We start from the raw sequence: 23292 nt of genomic DNA on the forward strand, positions 1-23292 counted from the left end.
AAAAGTTCATTTATTTCAGTAATTCAACTCAAATTGTGAAACTCGTGTATTAAATAAATTCAATGCACACAGACTGAAGTAGTTTAAGTCTTTGGTTCTTTTAATTGTGATGATTTTGCTCACATTTAACAAAAACCCACCAATTCACTATCTCAAAAAATTAGAATACATCATAACATTTTTAGTGAATTGTTGGCCTTCTGGAAAGTATGTTCATTTACTGTATATGTACTCAATACTTGGTAGGGGCTCCTTTTGCTTTAATTACTGCCTCAATTCGGCATGGCATGGAGGTGATCAGTTTGTGGCACTGCTGAGGTGGTATGGAAGCCCAGGTTTCTTTGACAGTGGCCTTCAGCTCATCTGAATTTTTTGGTCTCTTGTTTCTCATTTTCCTCTTGACAATACCCCATAGATTCTCTATGGGGTTCAGGTCTGGTGAGTTTGCTGGCCAGTCAAGCACACCAACACCATGGTCATTTAACCAACTTTTGGTGCTTTTGGCAGTGTGGGCAGGTGCCAAATCCTGCTGGAAAATGAAATCAGCATCTTTAAAAAGCTGGTCAGCAGAAGGAAGCATGAAGTGCTCCAAAATTTCTTGGTAAACGGGTGCAGTGACTTTGGTTTTCAAAAAACACAATGGACCAACACCAGCAGATGACATTGCACCCCAAATCATCACAGACTGTGGAAACTTAACACTGGACTTCAAGCAACTTGGGCTATGAGCTTCTCCACCCTTCCTCCAGACTCTAGGACCTTGGTTTCCAAATGAAATACAAAACTTGCTCTCATCTGAAAAGAGGACTTTGGAACACTCGGCAACAGTCCAGTTCTTCTTCTCCATAGCCCAGGTAAGACGCCTCTGATGTTGTCTGTGGTTCAGGAGTGGCTTAACAAGAGGAATACGACAACTGTAGCCAAATTCCTTGACATGTCTGTGTGTGGTTGATGCCTTAACCCCAGCCTCAGTCCATTCCTTATGAAGTTCACCCAAATTCTTGAATCGATTTTGCTTGACAATCCTCATAAGACTGCGGTTCTCTCGGTTGGTTGTGCATCTTTTTCTTCCACACTTTTTCCTTCCACTCAACTTTCTGTTTACATGCTTGGATACAGCACTCTGTGAACAGCCAGCTTCTTTGGCAATGAATGTTTGTGGCTTACCCTCCTTGTGAAGGGTGTCAATGATTGTCTTCTGGACAACTGTCAGATCAGCAGTCTTCCCCATGATTGTGTAGCCTAGTGAACCAAACTGAGAGACCATTTTGAAGGCTCAGGAAACCTTTGCAGGTGTTTTGAGTTGATTAGCTGATTGGCATGTCACCATATTCTAATTTTTTGAGATAGTGAATTGGTGGGTTTTTGTTAAATGTGAGCCAAAATCATCACAATTAAAAGAACCAAAGACTTAAACTACTTCAGTCTGTGTGCATTGAATTTATTTAATACACGAGTTTCACAATTTGAGTTGAATTACTGAAATAAATGAACTTTTCCACGACATTCTAATTTATTGAGATGCACCTGTATATGTACGTTATTAGTTGTGCTTATGGTGATGTCCAAAGCTAAAATACGACACTTTTTGCTCCTGGATTGTTATATATACACAAATTATACGAGAGAGTCAGAAAGAAAGTTCTTACTGAACATTCGGAATTTAGACAGAGTCACAGATGAATTTAGGACCAAGGAGGATTGGCTTATGTGTGGCTGCATATTTAAAAAAAAAAAGAAGTTACATGATATGCATAATAGATATGATTGTTACATGTACCAAAAATTACTAAGCCAATACCATGTTGATGGGACATGTTCCTTGGAGTAGACTACCATATAAATACCATGATAGATTATAAAAATACCAAGGTTTTACAATAATTTACCATGATACTGCCACAGGCTTTTGAGAAAGGTAGCTTTGATAAACTTAATCTTGTGCTTATGTGAAAATTTGTCAAAATGTTCAAATGAAAATGTCCTAAAATCACCAGAAATTAATGCTTTGGTGCGGTTTTTGCAAATAAATAAAATCTCCTAGGGGAGCATGCCCCATGACCCCCCTACAATGGCATGGTACAATAGATTGTATAGTTGAAGGGCCCCAGACTCAGTAATGATGAAATCCTACAAATGCCCCTGTACAGTGTGCATACATCTTTAGGGCAGCGCGTCGTTCACAGAGAAACTCAGAGGCAGGGATATGGACCCAACAGCGGGGTTTTATTGAACAGGTGAATTAAAAAGTGATGTAAACAGGTGAGTAAATCCAGATAGTGTTGCAAACAGCAGGTAAGTAATTTCCAGACAGGGAAATAATGCACTGTACAGATGAATAGATAACTCCCAACAGTCCTTTGATCCTTGCAGGTAACTTTGAAGCAGGAGAGTCACAACACTGGACAATAACCGGAGGAACCAACACACAAACCCAGATGAGGAGAACAATGAGGTAAATAACCACAGAATATAATACCAGGTAAGTACTAATAGGTAAGTTAGTCAATACTAAGAAGTTCATAGTTTGAGCAAACGTCAACGAGAACAGACCAAGAGTGTGTGTGAAAGCTGGATATAAATGCAGTCCTTGATTATTCACTTATGATGTGCAGGTGCATGTGATCAAAACTCAGGGGAGAGTGAGCGATGTGTTGGCAGTGAGGGAGAGAGCGGAGTGTGGAGTGAGAGAGTCCGGTGGATCCGTGACAGAATCCCCATCCCCCACTGCCCCCCCAAAGGGCGACTGCTGGTGCCCAAAAATGAATGAGGGCAGGAAGAAACAGATGACAGGGAAGGATCCAGGAGGTTTAAGGAGGAATTGGCAGATGATCAGGTGGCCAGGGAGGTGACCACTGGGCAGGGACTGGGTCAGGAGGCTTGGAAGACGACCACAGGGCAGGGACAGGGTCCTGGGAGGAGTCGGAGGGTCGGAAGTTCTCCTTGTCCAAGATGGTCGAGCCGGTGACTTGGCGGGAACCGGCTGATCAGGAGGAGGATCTAATGTGGTGGTGGCGTAGTGGGCTAAAGCACATAACTGGTAATCAGAAGGTTGCTTGTTCAATCCCCACAGCCAACACCATTGTGTCCTTGAGCAAGGCACTTAACTCCAGGTTGCTCCGGGGGTATTGTTCCTGTAATAAGTACACTGTAAGTCGCTTTGGATAAAGCTTCTTCCAAATGCATAAATGTAAATGTCCTGGGTAGAGCCAGCAGAGGAGAAAGGGCCATAGGTGAATCCGGAAGCAGAGCAACAGGAGTAGGTGCAGGCTGAGTCATAGGAGGTGGAGTTTCTGGGGTTGAGGGCGGAGCCGAGGGAGGCTTGACGAAGGCAGGCGGAGCAACAGGAGTAGGGATTGGAGATTCAGGAGGTGGAGACTGTGGTGAAGCGGGCTGAGCCGTAGAAGGCTCGAAGGCAAGTGGAGCCAAGAGAGGCTTGAAGGGTGGGGCCGTGGAAGGCGGGGCCAGGAGAGACTCGAGGGGCGGAGCCATGGGAACTGACCTCCATGGATGTAAGTGCTAGCATCGACTGGGGAGCAGGAATCCTTTTTCTTCTCTTCCAGACAGCTGGGAGCGCTGTTGCGGGAACGGTCGAGGCTACAGGCATTGGCTCTGGCTCGTTTACCGTGGCAGGCATGGGTGCTGGCTCGTTTACCGTGGCAGGCATGGCCGTCGGCCCGGAGTTCCCGCCATAACCCATAGCGCAAGGGGAGAATGTGACCTCCGTGGTCGTTCAATGCGGTTAAAAAAAGACAACCCCCCCCCCCCCCCCCCGACCACTGGAGCTTGGATAGGGTTAGCCCCCCTAAAAATTTAGGAGGAATGTTGGGAGAGGAGTTACCCTTGGGGTCATGGTGATGGGAGTGACCTCCTCGGTCCAGCGTGTTGATAATGGCGAGGGGTAATGGATGGCCAGCGTGGCTCGGATGTATTCCACAAAAGAAAGGTTCCCCACCTCCAGAAGAGCTGTACGTCAGTGGAAGTTTATTCACATTCCATAAATGGATCTGAGGTAGGAGTCAGATATTGTGGTTGGGGTAATGAGTTAACAACTTTGTTGTATATTCCAGAAGAGGAAGATCTTGTCTCAACAGCTCCAGAAATAAACCAGTCAGCTCCATGATCCTAATGCTTGTGCTTGGTGTTGGTGGAATACTGGAAGCCCCCACTGAGTCCTTTTTGGTGGTCTGTTCTTCTGTCAGAGTGAAACTCACGGAGGCAGGGATATAGACTCAACAGCAGTGTCTTATTGAACAGGTGATTGAAAAGCGATGTAAACAACAGGCGAGTAAATCCAGATAGAGTAATGTTGCAAACAGCAGGTAAGTAATTTCTAGACAGGGAAATAATGCGATGTACAGGTGAATACATAACTCACAACAATCCTTTGATCCTTGCAGGTAACTTTGAAGAAGCAGGAGAGTCACAACACTGGACGATAACCAGAGGAGGAACCAAAACACAAACCCAGACGAGGAGAACAACAATGAGGTAAATAACCACAGACTATAACACCGGGTAAGTACTAACAGGTAAGTTAGTCAATACTAGGAAGTCCGTAGTTTCTGAGCAAACACCGTTGAGAACAGACCAAGAGTGTGTGTGAAAGCTGGGTATAAATGCAGTCCTTGATTATTCACTCATGATGTGCATGCATGTGATCAAAACTCAGGGGAGAGGAGCGCTGTGTCGGCAGTGAGGGAGAGAGCGTGGAGTATGGAGTGAGAGAGGGAGTCCGGTGGATCCGTGATTGCTTCTTTCTTTCTTTCTTTTAACATCTTAGACCACTTGGTTTGGTTTACGTGCAGTTTACATTACATTTATTTCTATATATGTTGATACCCAAATGGGGTAGGACCGGCACTGTACATAAATGAGTCTTAAAGGTACGGTAGCAAAATCAGCCTGTTTAATTCTAAGGATCTCAGAGAGAGGGTGGAAAATGAATTATAAAAATTATAAAAAATCAAACTAAATTACAAAATTTTTAGTGGAAGAAATCTTTACTAATATTACTAGTGGACTAAAAAAAATATAAATGGAAATATTACTGGAGAAAATTAAATGCCTCTAAAGTGTTAATATAGCCCATTAAGATTTCAACATTTACCTTTTCTCAACAAGATCTTGAACACGAAATTTGAGTTTCAGTATGTGCACTGCCCAGAGAGTTTATAGTTCTTCTCACCTTAATTGGTGAGTACCATTTACGAGGGCCTGGAGGTTTCCGCATGCCATTATTTAAGATTCGAGCTGGAGGAGCTTCAAACTCTTGTTCGGGCATCTTTACCCTTGCGTTCTTCGCCTTTTCCAGTTTAGCACCCTCCTCGGTCGAACCTTTCTCACCCCAGCGAACCTGAAATGAGGATTGCAGACAGAGATAAAGCATGATAAACATGTTTAATGCAGTGCGTCCAACTCTGACACTTCAATGAAAATGCTATGAAAATCTATTTGCATTGATTTCTAATTTAACACATTTTTATTACATTTTTCACAGCTTTACAATTAGAGTGAAATCCAAGATCTGGATTTAACCACTGGAGTTATATGGATTACTTTTATGCTGCATTTCTGTGCTTTTTGAAGCTTCAAAGTTCTGGCCAACATTCACTTACATTGTATGGCCCAACAGAACTGAGATATTCTTCTAAAATTCATCATTTGTGTTCTGCAGAAGAAAGAAAGTCACACACATCTGGGATGACATGATTGTGAGTAAATAATGAGAGAATTTTCATATTTCGGTGAACTATTCCTTTAATAGAAGCAAGGAAATCTGACTTTTTGTACAAAGGAGTTAACATAGTAAATGTTAAAGATTTGCTAACATTTGATTATTGACCTAGAAAAAGAGAAGAATATTTTATATAATTTTTTCTTCATTTTACATCATAACTGTTCTGTTTAAAAATGTCCTAATTCTTTTCCAGGTTTACATGCAAATAAATCCCAGACTTCTGGACACCACTGTGTATTTGGCAGAAAAAAGAAAGAAAAAGAAAGATATGCAAAGATTTTTGCATATTTTATGTTGTTTTCCCCAAATAGAAGCACGTGTTGCCATTTTATTTTCTGATATAATTAAAATGCTAACACTGCAATGCTGCTAGTTGAGGCAGAATGTTCTATGGAAGGAAGGATTGCAAAGAACAGATGAGCTGCACGCACACTTGGTCGTTTTCCACGATTGTAAACACTGTTCTTGCCGTGACTGTAAACTCTGGTATTTTACTGGCAGCCGTTGATCGTCCATCAGGGAGAGAATGGTCGTATACATTACAACAGAAGATCTGGTTTATTGAGATTCAAAACATGGTTCTGGTATTGTTTGTTTTGGGTGTGTTTCTCAGTCCTCTAGCAATAGAAAATGCACTGCCTAGGGAGTTGCTCATTTCAAGGGCTGCCCCATTGTAATCATTTGGCCTCATTAATGAATCACCAGCAGGGCCGGCTGTGGCATAGGCGACATAGGCGGTTGCCTAGGGTGCAAAATGACAGAGAGGTGCTGCACCAGAATATTTTTTTTGGGGGTGGGGTGGGGTTCCGGAAGTGCACCCTCTCGTGATGACTGTGCGCCCCTCTACCTGTATATTGAGCACTAGCACTATGCGATTATATTATAAACGGATCCTTTTCATTTGTGGAAAAAATGAGTGAAAAAAGAACCACATTATCAGGTGCACAAGGCAGGAAGCGGCACAAAGAAGAGGATCAGAAAAAAAGAGCAATATAAAGGTAACGACTGTTCATGTCAGCCATTGATGTTTATTTACAACTTTGAAATAGCTTATTTAGAACCTCTTAACTGGTACGGACACTGTGGGCCATTTATGTTTGTTTTATTTAAGTTTAGTGCAAGTTAAGTGCAGTGTATTTTCTTTCAAATAAACTTAAGCTTCTATAATGTTGTTTTAATTTCAGTTATATTGCTGCTTGCTTTCACTTCACCAAAAAATTCCTGTGTCTTCTTTTAAAAGAGACAAATTTCCTAATTCTTTTCCAGGTTTCAAAGAACAGATGAGCTATACTGTAGTCTAAAGCATTCATGCTAAGCACCCTCAAACGAACCTTAGAGCACCCTCAATTGCAGACCAGGGCAAACTACCGCCCGCGGGTCGATTTATCAGGAACGTTTTTTTATTAGATCTTTCATTTATCTGGTTTTGGGACCTAACAAGCTTTTAATATGCTCAGGGTTGCCAGATAATAGATGCAACACCCCAATCAGAGATTTATACTCGCAAAAATTGGAAATATTTCGCCTTATGTCATACTTCATTTATGCAATCTGGTAACCATGCATGCGAGGGCACGCTTTCTCTCTCCACTTCGAAAAATATAAAATAAAATACTTAGTGCTCAATAATGCAATATTGCGCTCAAAGAAAAGAGTTATGTAGCCACTCCATGTCCATTCGTGAGGATGCGTGTGCTGTTTAGTGCCAAGTCTGCAAGCAAACCTTTGCAGTGATGAACTTTAGTAAAATCCCAATAGATCTTCGCATCTTTCACACATGGAGGGGACATGGGAGCAAAACCAAGCGAGAGTTTGGTTTTCACCTGTATGTGAATGTTACTCTGACAGTAATCATTTATCAGTGTCATGCAGCCTGTTTTATTCAGTTGTGTGCTGAATGGGGTGCCAAACAAACCATTGACGAGACTCACATCATGACCCATGAGTGTGTAAACAGGTTGATAATGTTTTGAGAATAAAACAAGTAAACGGGTCCACTTTGCAGCCAACATTAAAGGTGCTATATGTAATATTTTTACTGTACTAAATCATAAAATGACCATAATATGTCATTAGAGAATTAGGAAACATGCTAAGCTGAAATACTGGCTTCTCCGATAACAGTGCTACAGCCAGTATATTCTACTTGAAGTTTCCATTCCGGGACGGAATTTCTGTTTATGTTTTGGCCTGTGTGATCCCGCCCACTGCCCACTCGCCAATAGTATTTAGACTCGGGTTGCCAGATTTGAACAAGTTTGCAGGCAAACATCGAAGCGTGCTGCAGCCATGGAAGCCAGCAAACGAACTAGATCAGAGATAATAGATTCCACCCGACCTAAAAAGCCTCGCTATCCGTCTAATAACCACCATGATCAGAGGCGTAGTAAAACAAGGATAAATATCGGAGATGCCTTTGGAAGATGGAGACAGCTTAAAGCCCAGAAATCCTTTAAAACGGATGCTGAGTTGGCTAATTTGTGTGTCAACATTCTGGCAACCCATATGAGCTTCGAGTCTGGGGTGGGACAGCCAACTCTCCAATATTTTGAATTTGGACTGCAGTACCCATTTTAAACGCTTGTTGTCAATCTTACATATATATAGCACCTTTAAAATAAGCTTTTAGAATCTATAATTTCCGAATATTTTATTTTACTATTAAACCAGACTCCTGATGTAGAGTGTTAAATTGAATACTATACTACCACTGCATTGAAGTATGATAAAATATACAATTAATAATTTTATTCAGCCTTTATTCAGTTTTACTAACACATGATAGAAAAGTAGCAGCAAAACTTCAAGCAATCACAGAATGGTTCCATCAGTCTGTATACACTTCACAAAACTGTGCATCATTCATTGAGTGCATGAGTGCAATACTACTTCTGGGCTTAAAAGATACAAAGGTAATGGCTGATGTGGCCCCTGTACCAAAACAATTGCAAACCTCTGCTCAATTGAATATGTAAGACTAATACTGTAAATTGGCAAGCAGATTTCCTTGTTGGGGTTTTGGGGCGCCAATCTAAAATCTTGCCTAGGGCACCAACAGAGCCTGGACCGGCCCTGATCACGAGCAGAACAAATTTTTGTGTAAATCGTTTGTAAAGCCATTCTGACATAAATTCTCAGATTCATGAAAGTTTTTCATATTTTTAAAATGATCTAACAGAATGGCCTGACCATGTGTAAATTATGCATATAAGACAATCAAACGTGTTGTGTCCTTTCAGGCAGACTGCCATGATTACTTTTTGATAGAAGTGAAATGAAATAATTAGCCAGTAAAATTTTTTTCTAATTGTTGTTGTTTTCCTGTTTACACATAAAAGCTTGTTCAAGTTTCTTTTATACTTGCATTTATTTCTTCAAAGTATTGTAATTCCCAACTCTGCTTTATAAATTGTATCTTGATTTTCTAGAAGAAAAAAAAAAGGAATAGGAATACTCTCTAACAAGACTGGTTTGACAGTTTCTTTATTTGATTTGAGCTCTATAATTTAGGTGTCATTAATCCAGTGTACACATCGATAAATTGCATTCAGTTGATGACGCATGGTCTATATTGATGCAATTAAACCTATATAAACATGTCCTGGGCAGGTGTGAACACAAAATAATGGAAAAAATTGGAAAAAGCCCTGCACACTGTCATAGCTTGCAAATCTTTATTAGACAAAAATGTTTAGGTCAAAGACCCTCTTCATGCATTCTGTTCATTTCTCTAAAGATTGTTCCTGTTGCAAGAGATGTATATCGTTGTTTCCATCAAGATTTACCTAAGAGGTTTCACCAATGCTGCTGGCGATGTGCACAGTTTAACCACATAGTGTTAATGGTGGTGGACTTTCTCCTGCAGGCGTGAACTGGTTCATTTTTTACACTCGAGATTTATGTCAAACCATTTAACCATTGGACTGTTAGATTTAAAAAAGAACCTTAGATGAGAGCAAGAACATGCGATGACCATAAGTTCCTCACTTTATTTGAGACCGGACACACCAGTGTGTTTCCTAAATAAAAATGTTACGATCTAAATGCACTTGAAAAACCCCTTTATTAAATTTCCGCATAGATCACATTTACTGTTCGCATTTTATAGAGATTCTGATGTCTTCCTTATTGACGTTTTTATTGGCGCAGATTATGATAATTGTAAATGAGTGTGTACACATGCCATATTTATGAATACTTAGAATTCACTAACATACGTTTAACTATCAAATCAGAGGTGTACGCGGCGTTTGTGAATCAAGAAGAAAGTTTTCCAGTAGGTCAATTTTATGTGCTAATTACTTCCAATGAACTCGTATATTAACGAAAGTTTCATGAATATACTAAAACTTTTTCTTGGAATTCCCAGAATGCACTTTGAAAACCAGTGCGCATCGGCTGCTCACTGTTCACTTTCCGTAAAAAAGTCATTCGTCAGAGGACAAGCGTCTGTATAAATGCATGTAGACAAAGCCTTGTTTCGTCTTTGAAAGAGATTTTGTTTATACTTATCTTTCATTCGGGGATTTAGGTCTAAAGTTTTTCCAGTGTAATGTTAGTTTTTATTTTTATTGTATTTCATTAGTTTTCGTGAACGATAATAACAAAGGCCATTGCTAGTACCTGAATTTGTGTTCCTTTATATCATTTAAATGACTTCACTTCATAGGCAACTGGGCAGTGAAACGAGAAACAACCTTTTTTGCATTACGTAGTGTGGACTGTTTATTTTAAACATACTTCTCTGAACCCATCTGTGAATCAGTGCAATTTTCGGTATTTGCTGTTTTTCTTCACTGTTGTGTCCTTTTTAATCACTTTCGGCAACAATGCTGACTTTAATTACATCATGAGTTTTCATCACTCTGAAGTACTGGTAGCCGGTGGTGAAGTCTTTTGGCTGGTAATATAATCGACAGTGTTCTGATTCCAAGAAACAGTAGATTTACTGAAGAATCTGTTGCCCTTTAGCAAGACACTTAACCCCACGGTTCCCCTAGGGATATAAACCTCTTCCTCTGGATAAAAAGCATCTGTTGAGTGACTGAGGGTGTGCTAATTGAGTGACTGATGTTCATCCTTTGGTGAGTGATAAAACTGTTGTTTACCTCCATTCTTTTAATGCCCCCGACTCCTCTACCCCCATAGTAGGAGGCATCAACTGTAGGCCACTTCTTTTTGGGAGCTCCATCCTCTTCATCATCCTTATAGAACAAACAACAGATGTAAGGCAATGAAAGTGTGACCAAGATGTAGACCAGTGACTCTCTACTGGTGGGTCACGACCCAAAAACTGGTTGCAGGTCTGTTCTAATAGGGTTGTGGATGGGATGGGAAAAAAACAATGCTTAATGCAACAAACCATTTAATCGTAGCATAGAAAAATAAGTGGACTTATACACTTTTCAACATCTTTTGTTAATGTCAAATGCTGTATGTCCAATCACACATTACGGTAGTTTCAGCAAATCCAGCTGTCACTTAGTACTTGTTGTAAACAAAACTATGTAAGCAAATATGCCCCAGACTACATTAAATATATGTTAATTTGCAATGAGAATAAACATTTTTTGTGCTATTTTCTTAATCAGTATTTCTGTCTGGTTGCCCAGTAAAAATATCGGAACACCCTCAAAACATGAAAAATGTACTGGAGAAACACAATTGCATTAGATATTATGACTTGTTCTCAGAGAATATATCTTTATATACACTATATTGCCAAAAGTATTCGCTCACCCATCCAAATAATTGAATTCAGGTGTTCCAATCACTTCCATGGCCACAGGTGTATAAAATGAAGCACCTAGGCATGCAGACTGCTTCTACAAACATTCGTGAAAGAATGGGCCGCTCTCAGGAGCTCAGTGAATTCCAGCGTGGTACTGTGATAGGATGCCACCTGTGCAACAAGTCCAGTCGTGAAATGTCCTCGCTATTAAATATTCCACAGTCAACTGTCAGTGGTATTATAACAAAGTGGAAGCGATTGGGAATGACAGCAACTCAACCACGAAGTGGTAGGCCACGTAAAATGACAGAGTGGGGTCAGCGGATGCTGAGGCGCATAATGCACAGAGGTCGCCAACTTTCTGCAGAGTCAATCGCTACAGACCTCCAAAGTTCATGTGGCCTTCAGATTAGCTCAAGAACAGTGCGTAGAGAGCTTCATGGAATGGGTTTCCATGGCCGAGCAGCTGCATCCAAGCCATACATCACCAAGTGCAATGCAAAGCGTCGGATGCAGTGGTGTAAAGCACACCGCCACTGGACTCTAGAGCAGTGGAGACGCGTTCTCTGGAGTGACGAATCACGCTTCTCCATCTGGCAATCTGATGGATGAGTCTGGGTTTGGCGGTTGCCAGGAGAACGGTACTTGTCTGACTGCACTGTGCCAACTGTGAAGTTTGGTGGAGGGGGATTATGGTGTGGGGTTGTTTTTCAGGAGCTGGGCTTGGCCCCTTAGTTCCAGTGAAAGGAACTCTGAATGCTTCAGCATACCAAGAGATTTTGGACAATTCCATGCTCCCAACTTTGTGGGAACAGTTTGGGGATGGCCCCTTCCTGTTCCAACATGACTGCGCACCAGTGCACAAAGCAAGGTCCATAAAGACATGGATGAGTGAGTTTGGTGTGGAAGAACTTGACTGGCCTGCACAGAGTCCTGACCTCAACCCGATAGAGCACCTTTGGGATGAATTAGAGCGAAGACTGCGAGCCAGGCCTTCTCGTCCAACATCAGTGTCTGACCTCACAAATGCGCTTCTGGAAGAATGGTCAAAAATTCCCATAAACACACTCCTAAACCTTGTGGAAAGCCTTCCCAGAAGAGTTGAAGCTGTTATAGCTGCAAAGGGTGGGCCGACATCATATTAAACCCTATGGATTAAGAATGGGATGTCACTTAAGTTCATATGCGTCTAAAGGCAGATGAGCGAATACTTTTGGCAATATAGTGTATATATATATATAATTTATTTAAAAAAAAAAAACGTATTTATTTATTTAACTTTTGCAGTGAATACAGGGCATGGGTTTAGTATTGTGCTGTGTTGCCACTTGATCTCAAATATAAAATCTGCATCTTGAAGCAAAACCAGTTGAGAACCACTGTTATAAAATCTTGTTTAATGAAACAAGAACAGTATTGTGAAGATGCTTTTTGTTTAGTTCCAAGAATATATTTTTGGTGTCATATTCGAATGGCACAGCGTTTTCTTAAATGAGGTGTGACTTACTCTTTTAAAACATGACTTTTTCATTTATTGGCTTCAGAAAGGAACTAGCCATGCTTACACCCTCCCTCGCTTCTTCTGATCCAGTATATATGTCCAACTTGGCTCACACAGGTTATGATATCATTTTTTCCAGCTCTGAGGAAATTTAACGCTCTTTAGCAATCAGTCTAGGTGATGGAATTCAAACCTTTCGTGATCTTTTATCAAAACATTCATATTTAATCAGGGAGGTTTAAATATGTCCCCTCCTTTCAAACTTCAATTTGACCACCCACTTGATTCTTCATCATATTTTTTTATATCAGGTCATTTTAAGTGTAATAACTTGATTAAAGTGGAGGTTTAATCCAGCCAAAACCTTTAGGAAAATTTCTCCTATCCACAGCCATTCCTAAGGTCTTAGACAAGTGACATCACAAATGACAGATTTTTACAAATATGCTATCATATTACAGATCTCTAATAAGGCCAGACTGAACTCATTCATTTTAGTACAACAGAGCCAGGACAGTTTAACAACAGGCTGACAAAGCCTACCAAGATCTGGATAGTTTCATGAGAGTCCAAAGTCTCACCCAAAGCTCCTATTACCATTCTGACCTTCTGGAGTTTTAAGAAAACATGAAATTAAAATGGACCCTATTCATTTTCTTCACGCACATTCCTGATCGTATTGTGAACGATTCATCAGTGCATGTTATTCTAGTAAAAATATCTAAACATCTAAAAATGTCTAATCTTGTGTTTCTGAAATGTAATTACATTTACATTTAGTCATTTAGCAGATGCATTAACCAAAAACCAGAGCGACTTACAAATGAGACAGACTTACACATTTGGCATAGTACTGCATTTTGACAGTTTTAATTAGGCTTCTGTTTATAGTATCAAATAGTGGACAATGATGGCCCAGATCTCATTGGCTAAAACATTTCCCTGCCCTTTTCCTCCCTCTCTCTGATGCCCATCTCTTTGACCTGTATGACATGTCTCCTGTATACAATGTCACTGATTGGTCTCTTTCCCTTGCAGTATATCCTTCTCTATGTTGACAGATTGCAAATTCTTATACACACACCTTGAATGTGTATGGTACATACTGTAAATAATAGTGGTTAAAAATTATATAAATTAGCAATATTGTAACACACATTCATTGTGTTTGGTTATCCTGTTTACTGATAAACTGATAAGTTGATACTTTACAAACACATAAAATATTCAAACCACTTAAAAATATATGGATATACTAAATGGTTAATTGATAACCCCTTAAAAGCTTTGGATGAAACAAATGGACTTTAAAAAACAGATGACCTCGTAAATGTTTGGTTTTGCAAGATACATGTCCAAATACTGTGACATAATTTTTTTTATATATCATAATATCTGAAAATGGCATTCAGTGACATTTCCACACCCAAGTCTGAAACCCAGAGGTGCTCTGTATATTCCCTCGTTGATGTTTAATGTTATTAGTGAAACAAGTTTAGGGGATTTCAAAAATTGGTCGAAATCCAATAAATACTACATTTTCATTAGTATTTAGGACCTATTTCGGATGAACTTGCTAAGCTTTTCCAAACAGATTCAATGTCACAGGTAGAATATTTGACAGAGAAATGAACTGAAGCTGGTATTCCGGTCCTGTACTGTAAGAGCAACATTTTTGTGATTTCTTTCTTCTTCATAACCATTTGAACCCTAGTGCAAAACTATTCCAATAGAGGTGCATAGCCAGATGGCATTTGAAACTTAAACTTGAGTTTGACAATGAGTTTCTTTGACACGGGATAGTCTCACTGAATTTAATATGTATTAATGTGTAACCATCTCTCCCACATTTATGGAACTGTGTTATATGGAAAATATTTGCAGTTTCTGGTTGTGTGGTCTAGCAACAGCAAAACTGGACAGTGTACTTGTGGAAAGGCTGAATTTCAGGAACTCTGTCATTGTTGCTGTGAATGTTCACCTTCTAATTTTTATGTAAGGACTGGAACATTGTGGTTTCAGGGAGTGTTTAATGAACATGGATTAAGTCTAATATAAAATAATCCATCCATCTATTTTCAATTGTCTTTTCCAATTGCCAATACATTCAAACTACATAAGGCCTAAATACAGTACCTTTTATATGTCAAGTCTTTTAAAAGCCTTTTTAAACTTTCAGGCCAACATTTAAAGTTTGCCTTGAAGAACTTTACTTTTATGATTAGATTCTGATGTGTGCCTTAGCCAGGGTTGGGAGGGTTACTTTGAATTTTATTCCACTACAGATTACAGAATACATGCTGTAAAATGTCATTTGTAACGTATTCCTTTAGATTACTCAAGGTCAATAATGTATTCTAAATACTTTGGATTACTTCTTCAGCTTTGGTAGATTTTTTTCACTTGTTTTGTCTATAAAAACAGTATAAGTATAAGTACAGTAAGACAAAATACACATGTTAAAAATACATTCTCTGAAAAACCTAAATATCTAATGCAGTGTTGTTTCTAAAACAAGATAAATCAAATTGATTGATTTTTAGATATTTTTACAGGAAAACAATACAAAAATTATTATCAAGAATACAATTTTTGCCCTAATATCAAAGGTCTTACTAGAAAAAAAGAAATTATGATCCAACGTGAATTTTCTTGATAAAAAAGTACGATCATGCCAGGTAACGTGCATGTAAAATGGCTAGAAATAGCATTTTAGCTTAGTGTAAAACTGACAATTTACACAAGGTTTATTTCTATTTCTTCTCCAAACTTACTTCAAACTTACTTCTCTGTCTGCTCGTATGAATGTAACACATCATAAGAAAGTGTTTCACCACTGTTCAAATGCACTTTAGATCGCATCATTTATATGTATAAATGTTTTCCATCTGAAAGGACTAAATATTAAATGAAACAAATGACAATAAAATGCAAAGTAATCTCTTCAGTAATCAAAATACTTTTTGAATGTAACTGTATACTAAATACCAATGATATAAATTGTAACTGTAGTGGAATACAGTTACTTATATTTTGTATTTTAAATACATAATCCCGTTACTCCCCAACCCTGGCCTTAGCAGACCAATCAAAATCAAAGGTCACGAAATCGCTTACCGTACTCTCTTCCACAATTGGTGGTGGTGGTTCATGGATAATCTACAGAGAGAGAGAGAGAGAGAGAGAGAGAGAGAGAGAGGAGAGAGAGGAGAGAGAGAGAGATGATGAAAAGATAAAACATGAGCCCACTCATGCTGGCATGTCAGACCACATGCTCTCCAAAGTTAAAAAAACTGACATGTCAAAGGACCAGAATAATGTTTTCAGTGTGTGCCAGAAAATCAGGTTACACAAAAACACATGGCTTAAGAATTGCACACCCTCCCTTGTCCTTTTCTAGTGTGTTTACAAGCAATAACCTAAAAATCTGGAGGCCAGATCCGTAAAGCTGAAAGGTTGGATGGCAAAGAGTGTGTAAAAAGACGTAGAAGGAGGGTCTGTGCTCATCCACATGCAAAACAATTGTGAAAGAGCACATGTGGTCTATCTGATTTGTTTTTGTTTTGAAACTCATCTGGAATTCTGGGAATCATGCAAAAAGCCTTGTAAGGATAGAGATTTTAAAAACTTCAGAGTGTAGTAATCATGCCAGCTCTCATGTAATCCCTCTGTTTGGGATTGGATTGAAGGGAATATTGTTTGATTAATTGAGTTTTTTCCACACATTTGTACTTTTCTGTGGTCTTGTTCTGCCTTCAAGTCATTAATGATCACATTTACGAAATAAGTGCTCATGAACGCCACCACAATGTCGTAATTACCATTGGGAAACTCCCAATTTTCTTTCAGCCCTGACTTTCCGAATTGGAAATTAAGAAATCATGGTGGTATTAATTGGTATTGATAATAATACATTGTGACTCTACAGTTTAGTTTGTATGCATTTTATGTGCTGTTATAACAGGGCAGAAGGACGGTATATAATGTGTGACATGGAGTAATACTAAAATAAAGAGGGGGATATTTCCCAAACAAGTCAAGATGAGGAATAACTTATTAAGGGTGGCATAAGGCGTGCATCTTTTGCTCTACATTTAGTTGCACTAGCTCTAAAAGGCTTCTTTGTTGAGAAATGAAAAATAGAGATAAAAAATTATGCAATTGCACAATGCATCTATTTTATTCCTTCCAAAATCACTTGAACGACATTACATAATAATTAAAGTTTCCAATCTAAAGTAGAAGCATCCCAAGATGACTTAAGTTAGCATCAGCACTTGCGTAAGCTAGTGTTTCATCTATATGTCAACAAATGATATTCTAATCTTGGCTTGCAGTGAAGACAGCTTCATTCTTTATAATGAATGAAGCATATCCTCACATCACTCACTTGAAGAGTAAACACTGTGTTACAAATATGTCTATGTGCCTTGTGTAAAACATTAGCATTAGGCTATTTTAAACATTAGCATTAGGCTACTTGGCAATCAGAGGACATTCATAAAAAAGTAGCACCCTATTCCTCCGTTATTTCAAAGGTCAAATCACAATAGTTTTTTTCCCCCATGGTAATAACAGGATAGCTTTCATAAACAGAGCTGTGCTGCCATGAAGATAACCAAAAGAGTTCAAGTGGCATATAGACAGAATTAGCTTGTAAAACCAGACAAGTCTTTTTTCAAAAAATTAAGACTTTTAAAAATATTCATTTTGATACCAAAATTTATAATTTTTAAAGTCTTAAACACCTTATGTTAATAAATAAATCCAAGATAATACGATATAGAATCAAGCTAATGCTAATTTATGATGGCGATCAGCTAGTCTCTATGGAAATTATTGGCACATGGTTTCATCTAGCCTTATATGAACTTCACTCCAGAGCTAGGCTCCTCTAACATGAGAATTACTAATTTCTTCTAGTTTCCTGTTTTGCCGTTCCAGACAAATTCCAGACTGGTCCAGTTCCTTTGGGATTCTTCAGTCTAACCTCACTGACAGCTTGAGTTTTTAGATGTCCCTCAGAAATCAGGAGAAAGTACAGGTTTGGGTCTCAAGCAATGTAAGCAGATACAATGTCCTGTGGCAAATGATAAATTCAGTAAATGGCCAGTTAAAACTATTACACAGATTTCTGGAATACTTCATTCTGATTGGTCTATCATGGCATTCTGCTGTAGCTGTTTCTACTGTAGACTGGGAAAGGTCTTAAAGGTCGTAGTTGGGGGCTCATCAGGGATTTGAACCCAGGACCTCTTGCAATACAATCCACTAGCAGTCCAGTGTTTTTTATAATGACCATCAAACTGCATAATAGGCCGTTGTGCCAGGTAAACCAATTTCCCAGTTTTATGTCTCTTATAAAACCCCACAGTCGGTTTCTTTGTACATACACTCTTAAATATAAAGGTTCCAAAAAGAGTGTTTCGCAGCAATGCCATAGAAGAACCATTTTTCCAAAGAACCCTTCCGTGAAAGGTTCTTAAAAGAACCATTTTTAAGAACCTTTTTTCACTTCAAAGAACCTCTTATCAATGGGAAGGTTGCATGCATGTTAAAGGTTTCTCATGGAACCATGTATGCTGAAATATGTAATATGTAATAAAATATTATCAACTCTAATAAAAATGTCATGTCCATGTATTTATTTATTTGGTAAGTAGCCATGTAATAATTGGGATAATGTACAGACAGCCAATCATTATCACAAAATAAACCCCTTTGGGGTGATACAATTCTTATCACCCAGTTGAGGTTTATTTTGTGATAATGACCTGCTGACTGTACATTATCCCTTAAATTTTTATCATAAGATATGTTTTTGGCAATTACATGCTGATTTTTGCTGATTTTTTGACCGGCTGCACTGGCCAAGCTGGTCTATCTGCAACAATAACCATGTTAACCAGTTTGTGCCAGCAACAGAACAATATTGACCATATAAAAACTAAATAATGCAATCTTGGAATTTAAGCTGGTACATTTTAGTTTAAGATGTTTTTACCAGTAGGATTCTTTTATGGTTCTCATTATTTAAAATAACCTTTTCTCTGATAATTTCTCAGCAGTTATGTTGAAACTTTTTTTTGTTTTTTTTTTAATCTTTGCAACTGCCAGCTGCACTTCTGATGGAAAAGCAATGAGGATAAATCCCAGTTTTCTTATGACTTTGAGGACCATGAGATTTCAAATTGATCCAGGATCCAAGAGATGCTAGGCCAATCTATCCACAAATTCCATGTGGCCTTGACCCTGTGTGAGTCTAATATCAGTCAGGGCTTAACAAGTAATTACAGAACAAATAGGGCATGAAACCTAATCTGATACAACCTGCCCAAACTGCTTGGACAACATTAGAATATCGCTTAGAGAAAATGTTCATTACATGGTTCAAAAAGTAAACCTGGAGAACAGTTATAGCAACAACTGGAGGTGGTTCAGATTCAAGGTGTAGCCTACACATTAAACTAGCCCATGGGAGTGCTCAAGGACAGCTACCCTTTAAAATAACCATTTATATTTAACTTTGCTTTAGGTAATGTAGTTTAGGCAGTAAAGGTTTCTGGGACAAGCTCTTGGAAAAAGATAAAGTTTGTGAGATATGAATTCCTAAATAAAAACATTTATATTGATCTATATACAAGCTTAATGGGATGTAATTTGAACTCAGTGTAAGCAAAGGATCTACCAAAATTGTAAATCTGACACAGGGGGTAGATGTTCCAAGCATTAATTGGTTTGTGTAGTTGGAGAACTTGCTATGTAATTCATCTTCTTATATAGACATAATTTAGATATGAAGAGACGGGCAACAACATTTGATAGTTATAGTTATATTTTGACGGTAAGTGGAAAAAAATGTAGAGTTTCAGGAAAAATACTCCCACTCCATTTATCTGAAAGATGAGTCCTCCTTCCCATATTTATTGAAATGACCATTTTTCAATAAAATGTAATAAAACGTAAGGTTACATATGTAACCCTGGTTTTCTGATAACAGGAGTGAGGTATCTCACTATGGGAAAAACGCCTCGTGTGTGAAATCATGGAAACAATTTTATAGCACCACATCTGTCCAATGACAGACAAGTCACAACAGTGACCTGGAAGCCCTGTCTTCCTAATATAAGCCTCTGTCACCTGCCTTTACATAATTCTCAGCATATTTCTTCCCAGTGCTGCTGCAAGGAGGGTAGTGTGGTGAGATACCTCACTCCTGTTATAAGAGAACCGGGGTTACATATAAAACCTTATGTTCTCTTTCAAACATTCATTGGAATGTCACTGCGGACACAAATGCTGTATCGCTATCCAGTACTGAAACTCTCTCATTCGCAAAAGTCCCAAAGGAATGACTGAAACTGTTGAGGCCATTAACCCCAACAGATGCAGACATGTCCTGAAAGGGACAGTTCTTCCCCTCTGAAAAAGGGATAGACAACTGCAAAACAATCTGATGCGTTCCTCTGAAAAAAAACACTAGATACAGATCGGAGTTTAGTCTGAGACCCAGATCATTTATTTCTAAAGATGGCACCAGACAGCTCTTTGCAAGGTTTATCTCGAAACCCAAGTTTTCCATATGAGACACTAACATGTTTGTGTCTGTCTCTGCTTGTTGCTGTGATGGTGCACAGCGGAGCAGATCGTCCAAATATGTGGACATTTTGAGACCCGCTCTCCTCCACAGAGTCAGAGCCACCTCCACATATTTGCTGAAAATTCTTGGAGCTAATGAAAGTCCAAATGGAATTTTAAAACATTTGTAGGCTATGCCCTGATATGCAAACCTCAGGAAATTCCTCTGAGCAGTATAAATGTCTATATGGAAATATGCATCCTTGAGATTCACTGATGTGAACCTGATGTGAAATCTCTGGGACGAATCGAGTCAGCGCTTTGAGCATGAGCATTTTGAATCTGTATTTTCCGAGATGCTTGTTCAGGTTTCGCAAATCCAGAATGGGGCGGAGACCTCCCCTTTTTGGGGGGATGACAAAATACCGGGAATAAAACCCCTGACGGCTCTCCTCCACCAGTACTACTCGTATTGCTCTTTTGCTCAATAAAGAGGCTATTTACTCTGAGCTGATTCCTCTTCTGCTTTTGACATTAACACTCTGTTGAAATTTGGTGGTTTCACTGCAAATTGCAGTCAATAACCCCTTATTATTGTGGACAGGACCCAGGGGTGGACTGCACATGCGTGCCAGCTCTCCGCCCGAACAGCGAGCTGGCTGCTCAAGCTCTTGCTCACTGATGGCACCCTCCAGTGGCAGAGCTGGAAATTGCAGATCTGATTCTTTTGTGTTTATTTTCATAATGTTCTGTGCCCTCTGCCCACTGCCTGGATGCACAGGGAACACATTTATTTTTGCATTCAACACACTCGTGCTTGTGAACTCTCTGCCCCTCAGACTGAACCCCGTGGGTGAAGGGGGAGGTTTAACACAGGGGGCACTACTTGAACTTGTGCCTCCACAAAATTTAAACTGTGAAGTGGATGAACCGAACTTGCCACTGAACAGTTCTTCCTCAAACAGAGTAACTGCTTCATCCCCCTTCTCTTCTTGTTTGGGGGGGAGAATAATTTGCTCACTTCGTGAGGAGGGGAGGTGTACAGAAAACCCTGGGTGCTGTTCACTGTCCCCTCTTTCCCACCTGCAGCTAGGTCGCCCGCCTCTTCTTTCCTGCCTGGGGATTAGCGGGGCGATGTTTTGCAGCTGCTGCCATGAATGACGGCTTCTTTCCATGAGCCGATCTCGGCTACGTGTTTATGGCTGGCAGCTGCTGCGCGAGGGAGGGCCTGGGGAAAAACCTGTCCCCCTTTTTGAGGTGCTGGGAAGCTTGCGCGAGCCGATTGAAAAGGGCGTGCAATGAACTTGTACGGGAGGCATGTCTCAAATGCTTCTACTTTTTTCCAGAGATCGCAGTGCTGCTTCATGGCCATGACTGATGCCCCAAATAAAACACCGGGGCATCAAGAAAAGTCAAGTTTCTCTTTGTCAGAGAGATCTGACAGTTCCAGCCATAATGCCCTCTCTCCCACCACGAGAGGCCCATGTTGCGGCCGCAGCTCTGAACTGCCCCTTGGGAGGTGCGTAAATTCAAATCTGATATAACGCAGATTTCCTCCCACACTGCTGGATTTGGGGTCCCTGTGTCAATCTGTTTCCCCATTTCTTCCAGCAGTTCAACTTAGTATGCAGTCAGGAGGGATGTGGCATTCAGAGTGCTCACTGAAAGAGCTGAGGACCTGTACATTTTCTGGCAATCCGTTTTCACTGGCAGAGAACCACTTGCGGAGGAGAAAGCCATTCGGCGCATCAGATGGAGGTGGATTGCCACCAATGATTCCACCGAGGGGGGCTCCAACATACCCATCTCGTGTATATTATGTATGTCAAGGCGTGAGAAACCTTTTACGGGCACCCTGTGTGAAAAGGGTTTATCCCAAAACCTTTTCATCTTTGCCATGCACTCCGGAAAGCCAGGAATGAACTGTTTTTCCGAAACAAGATGTGACAGCAGCCTCTTCCCATCATACAAGTCCCTTTCCGTGCCCTGTTCCATCTGTTGAGATGGCCAGTCAATAGACAGCTTGGCCGCCGCCCAAAGGCACATCTCAATCAGATCAAGATCCCCTGGTGTCGGGGAAGGGGAGCTCCCACTCTGCCTGCTTGGTGGCCTGGACAGCTGAGGTGGAAAGATCGCATCCTGTTCGTCCTCCTCATCATCCTCGAGAAGGCGATCGCTCATATCGTCATCCTCCTCTTCTCGTCTCTCCTTGATGGAGATATCGAAAAGAGGAGGAAGGTTTGGCAAGACCTCCTCCATAATGTCCCCCCAGTGGAGAAAGATACGGGTCTTCTTTTCCTGCAGCCGAGACACGCACTCGCCTTTCATGAACCCTTAACTGGAATCTAACGCAGTGCGGGCAGCACTCAGGATTAGCCAAGGCTGCCAGCACATGTTTTACCCCCAGGCAAGCGATGCACAGGGGGTGCAAATCCTTGGCCGAAATCATGGCCCTGCACGCACACATGCGAGAAGGTTCCTTCTCTTTTGATCCGCTTGGTTATGCGGTGGCCATGGTCCAGTGATTATCCTCCCAACTCATCACAATGTGTTAGTTCGAGGCAGAAAATAATTTCCTCTCTCTTATTTATCATAACTTAATGCGATAAATAACACCTCAACGGTGCAGCAACAATACCAACTATGACCATCGGTAATATGGAGAGAGATGATAGAGAGATTGCCCACTGTAACATTCTGGTAAATTCACTGACAATTTACAGTTTAAAAAAAAATATATAA

General features: G+C 40.0%; 1 protein-coding gene across 3 annotated transcripts in view; it reads right to left on the reverse strand.

The window, feature by feature from the left end:
* The window catches only part of LOC127424681 (anthrax toxin receptor 1-like), a 106071-nt gene that overhangs the window by 27024 nt on the left and 55755 nt on the right, over positions 1–23292 (reverse strand). For 2 of the 3 annotated variants that reach the window (XM_051670068.1, XM_051670067.1), the window contains 3 exons: positions 16090–16131; positions 10849–10944; positions 5189–5356 (listed from right to left, as the gene is read on the reverse strand). In XM_051670068.1, coding sequence (XP_051526028.1) covers positions 5189–5356; positions 10849–10944; positions 16090–16131 — 306 coding nt within the window. Of the gene's footprint in view, positions 1–5188; positions 5357–5616; positions 5672–10848; positions 10945–16089; positions 16132–23292 lie in introns of those variants that run through there. The other variant, XM_051670069.1, reaches the window with a different exon arrangement.

Source organism: Myxocyprinus asiaticus, chromosome 33 (genome assembly GCF_019703515.2).
Source record: "Myxocyprinus asiaticus isolate MX2 ecotype Aquarium Trade chromosome 33, UBuf_Myxa_2, whole genome shotgun sequence".
NCBI classification, from domain to species: domain Eukaryota; kingdom Metazoa; phylum Chordata; class Actinopteri; order Cypriniformes; family Catostomidae; genus Myxocyprinus; species Myxocyprinus asiaticus.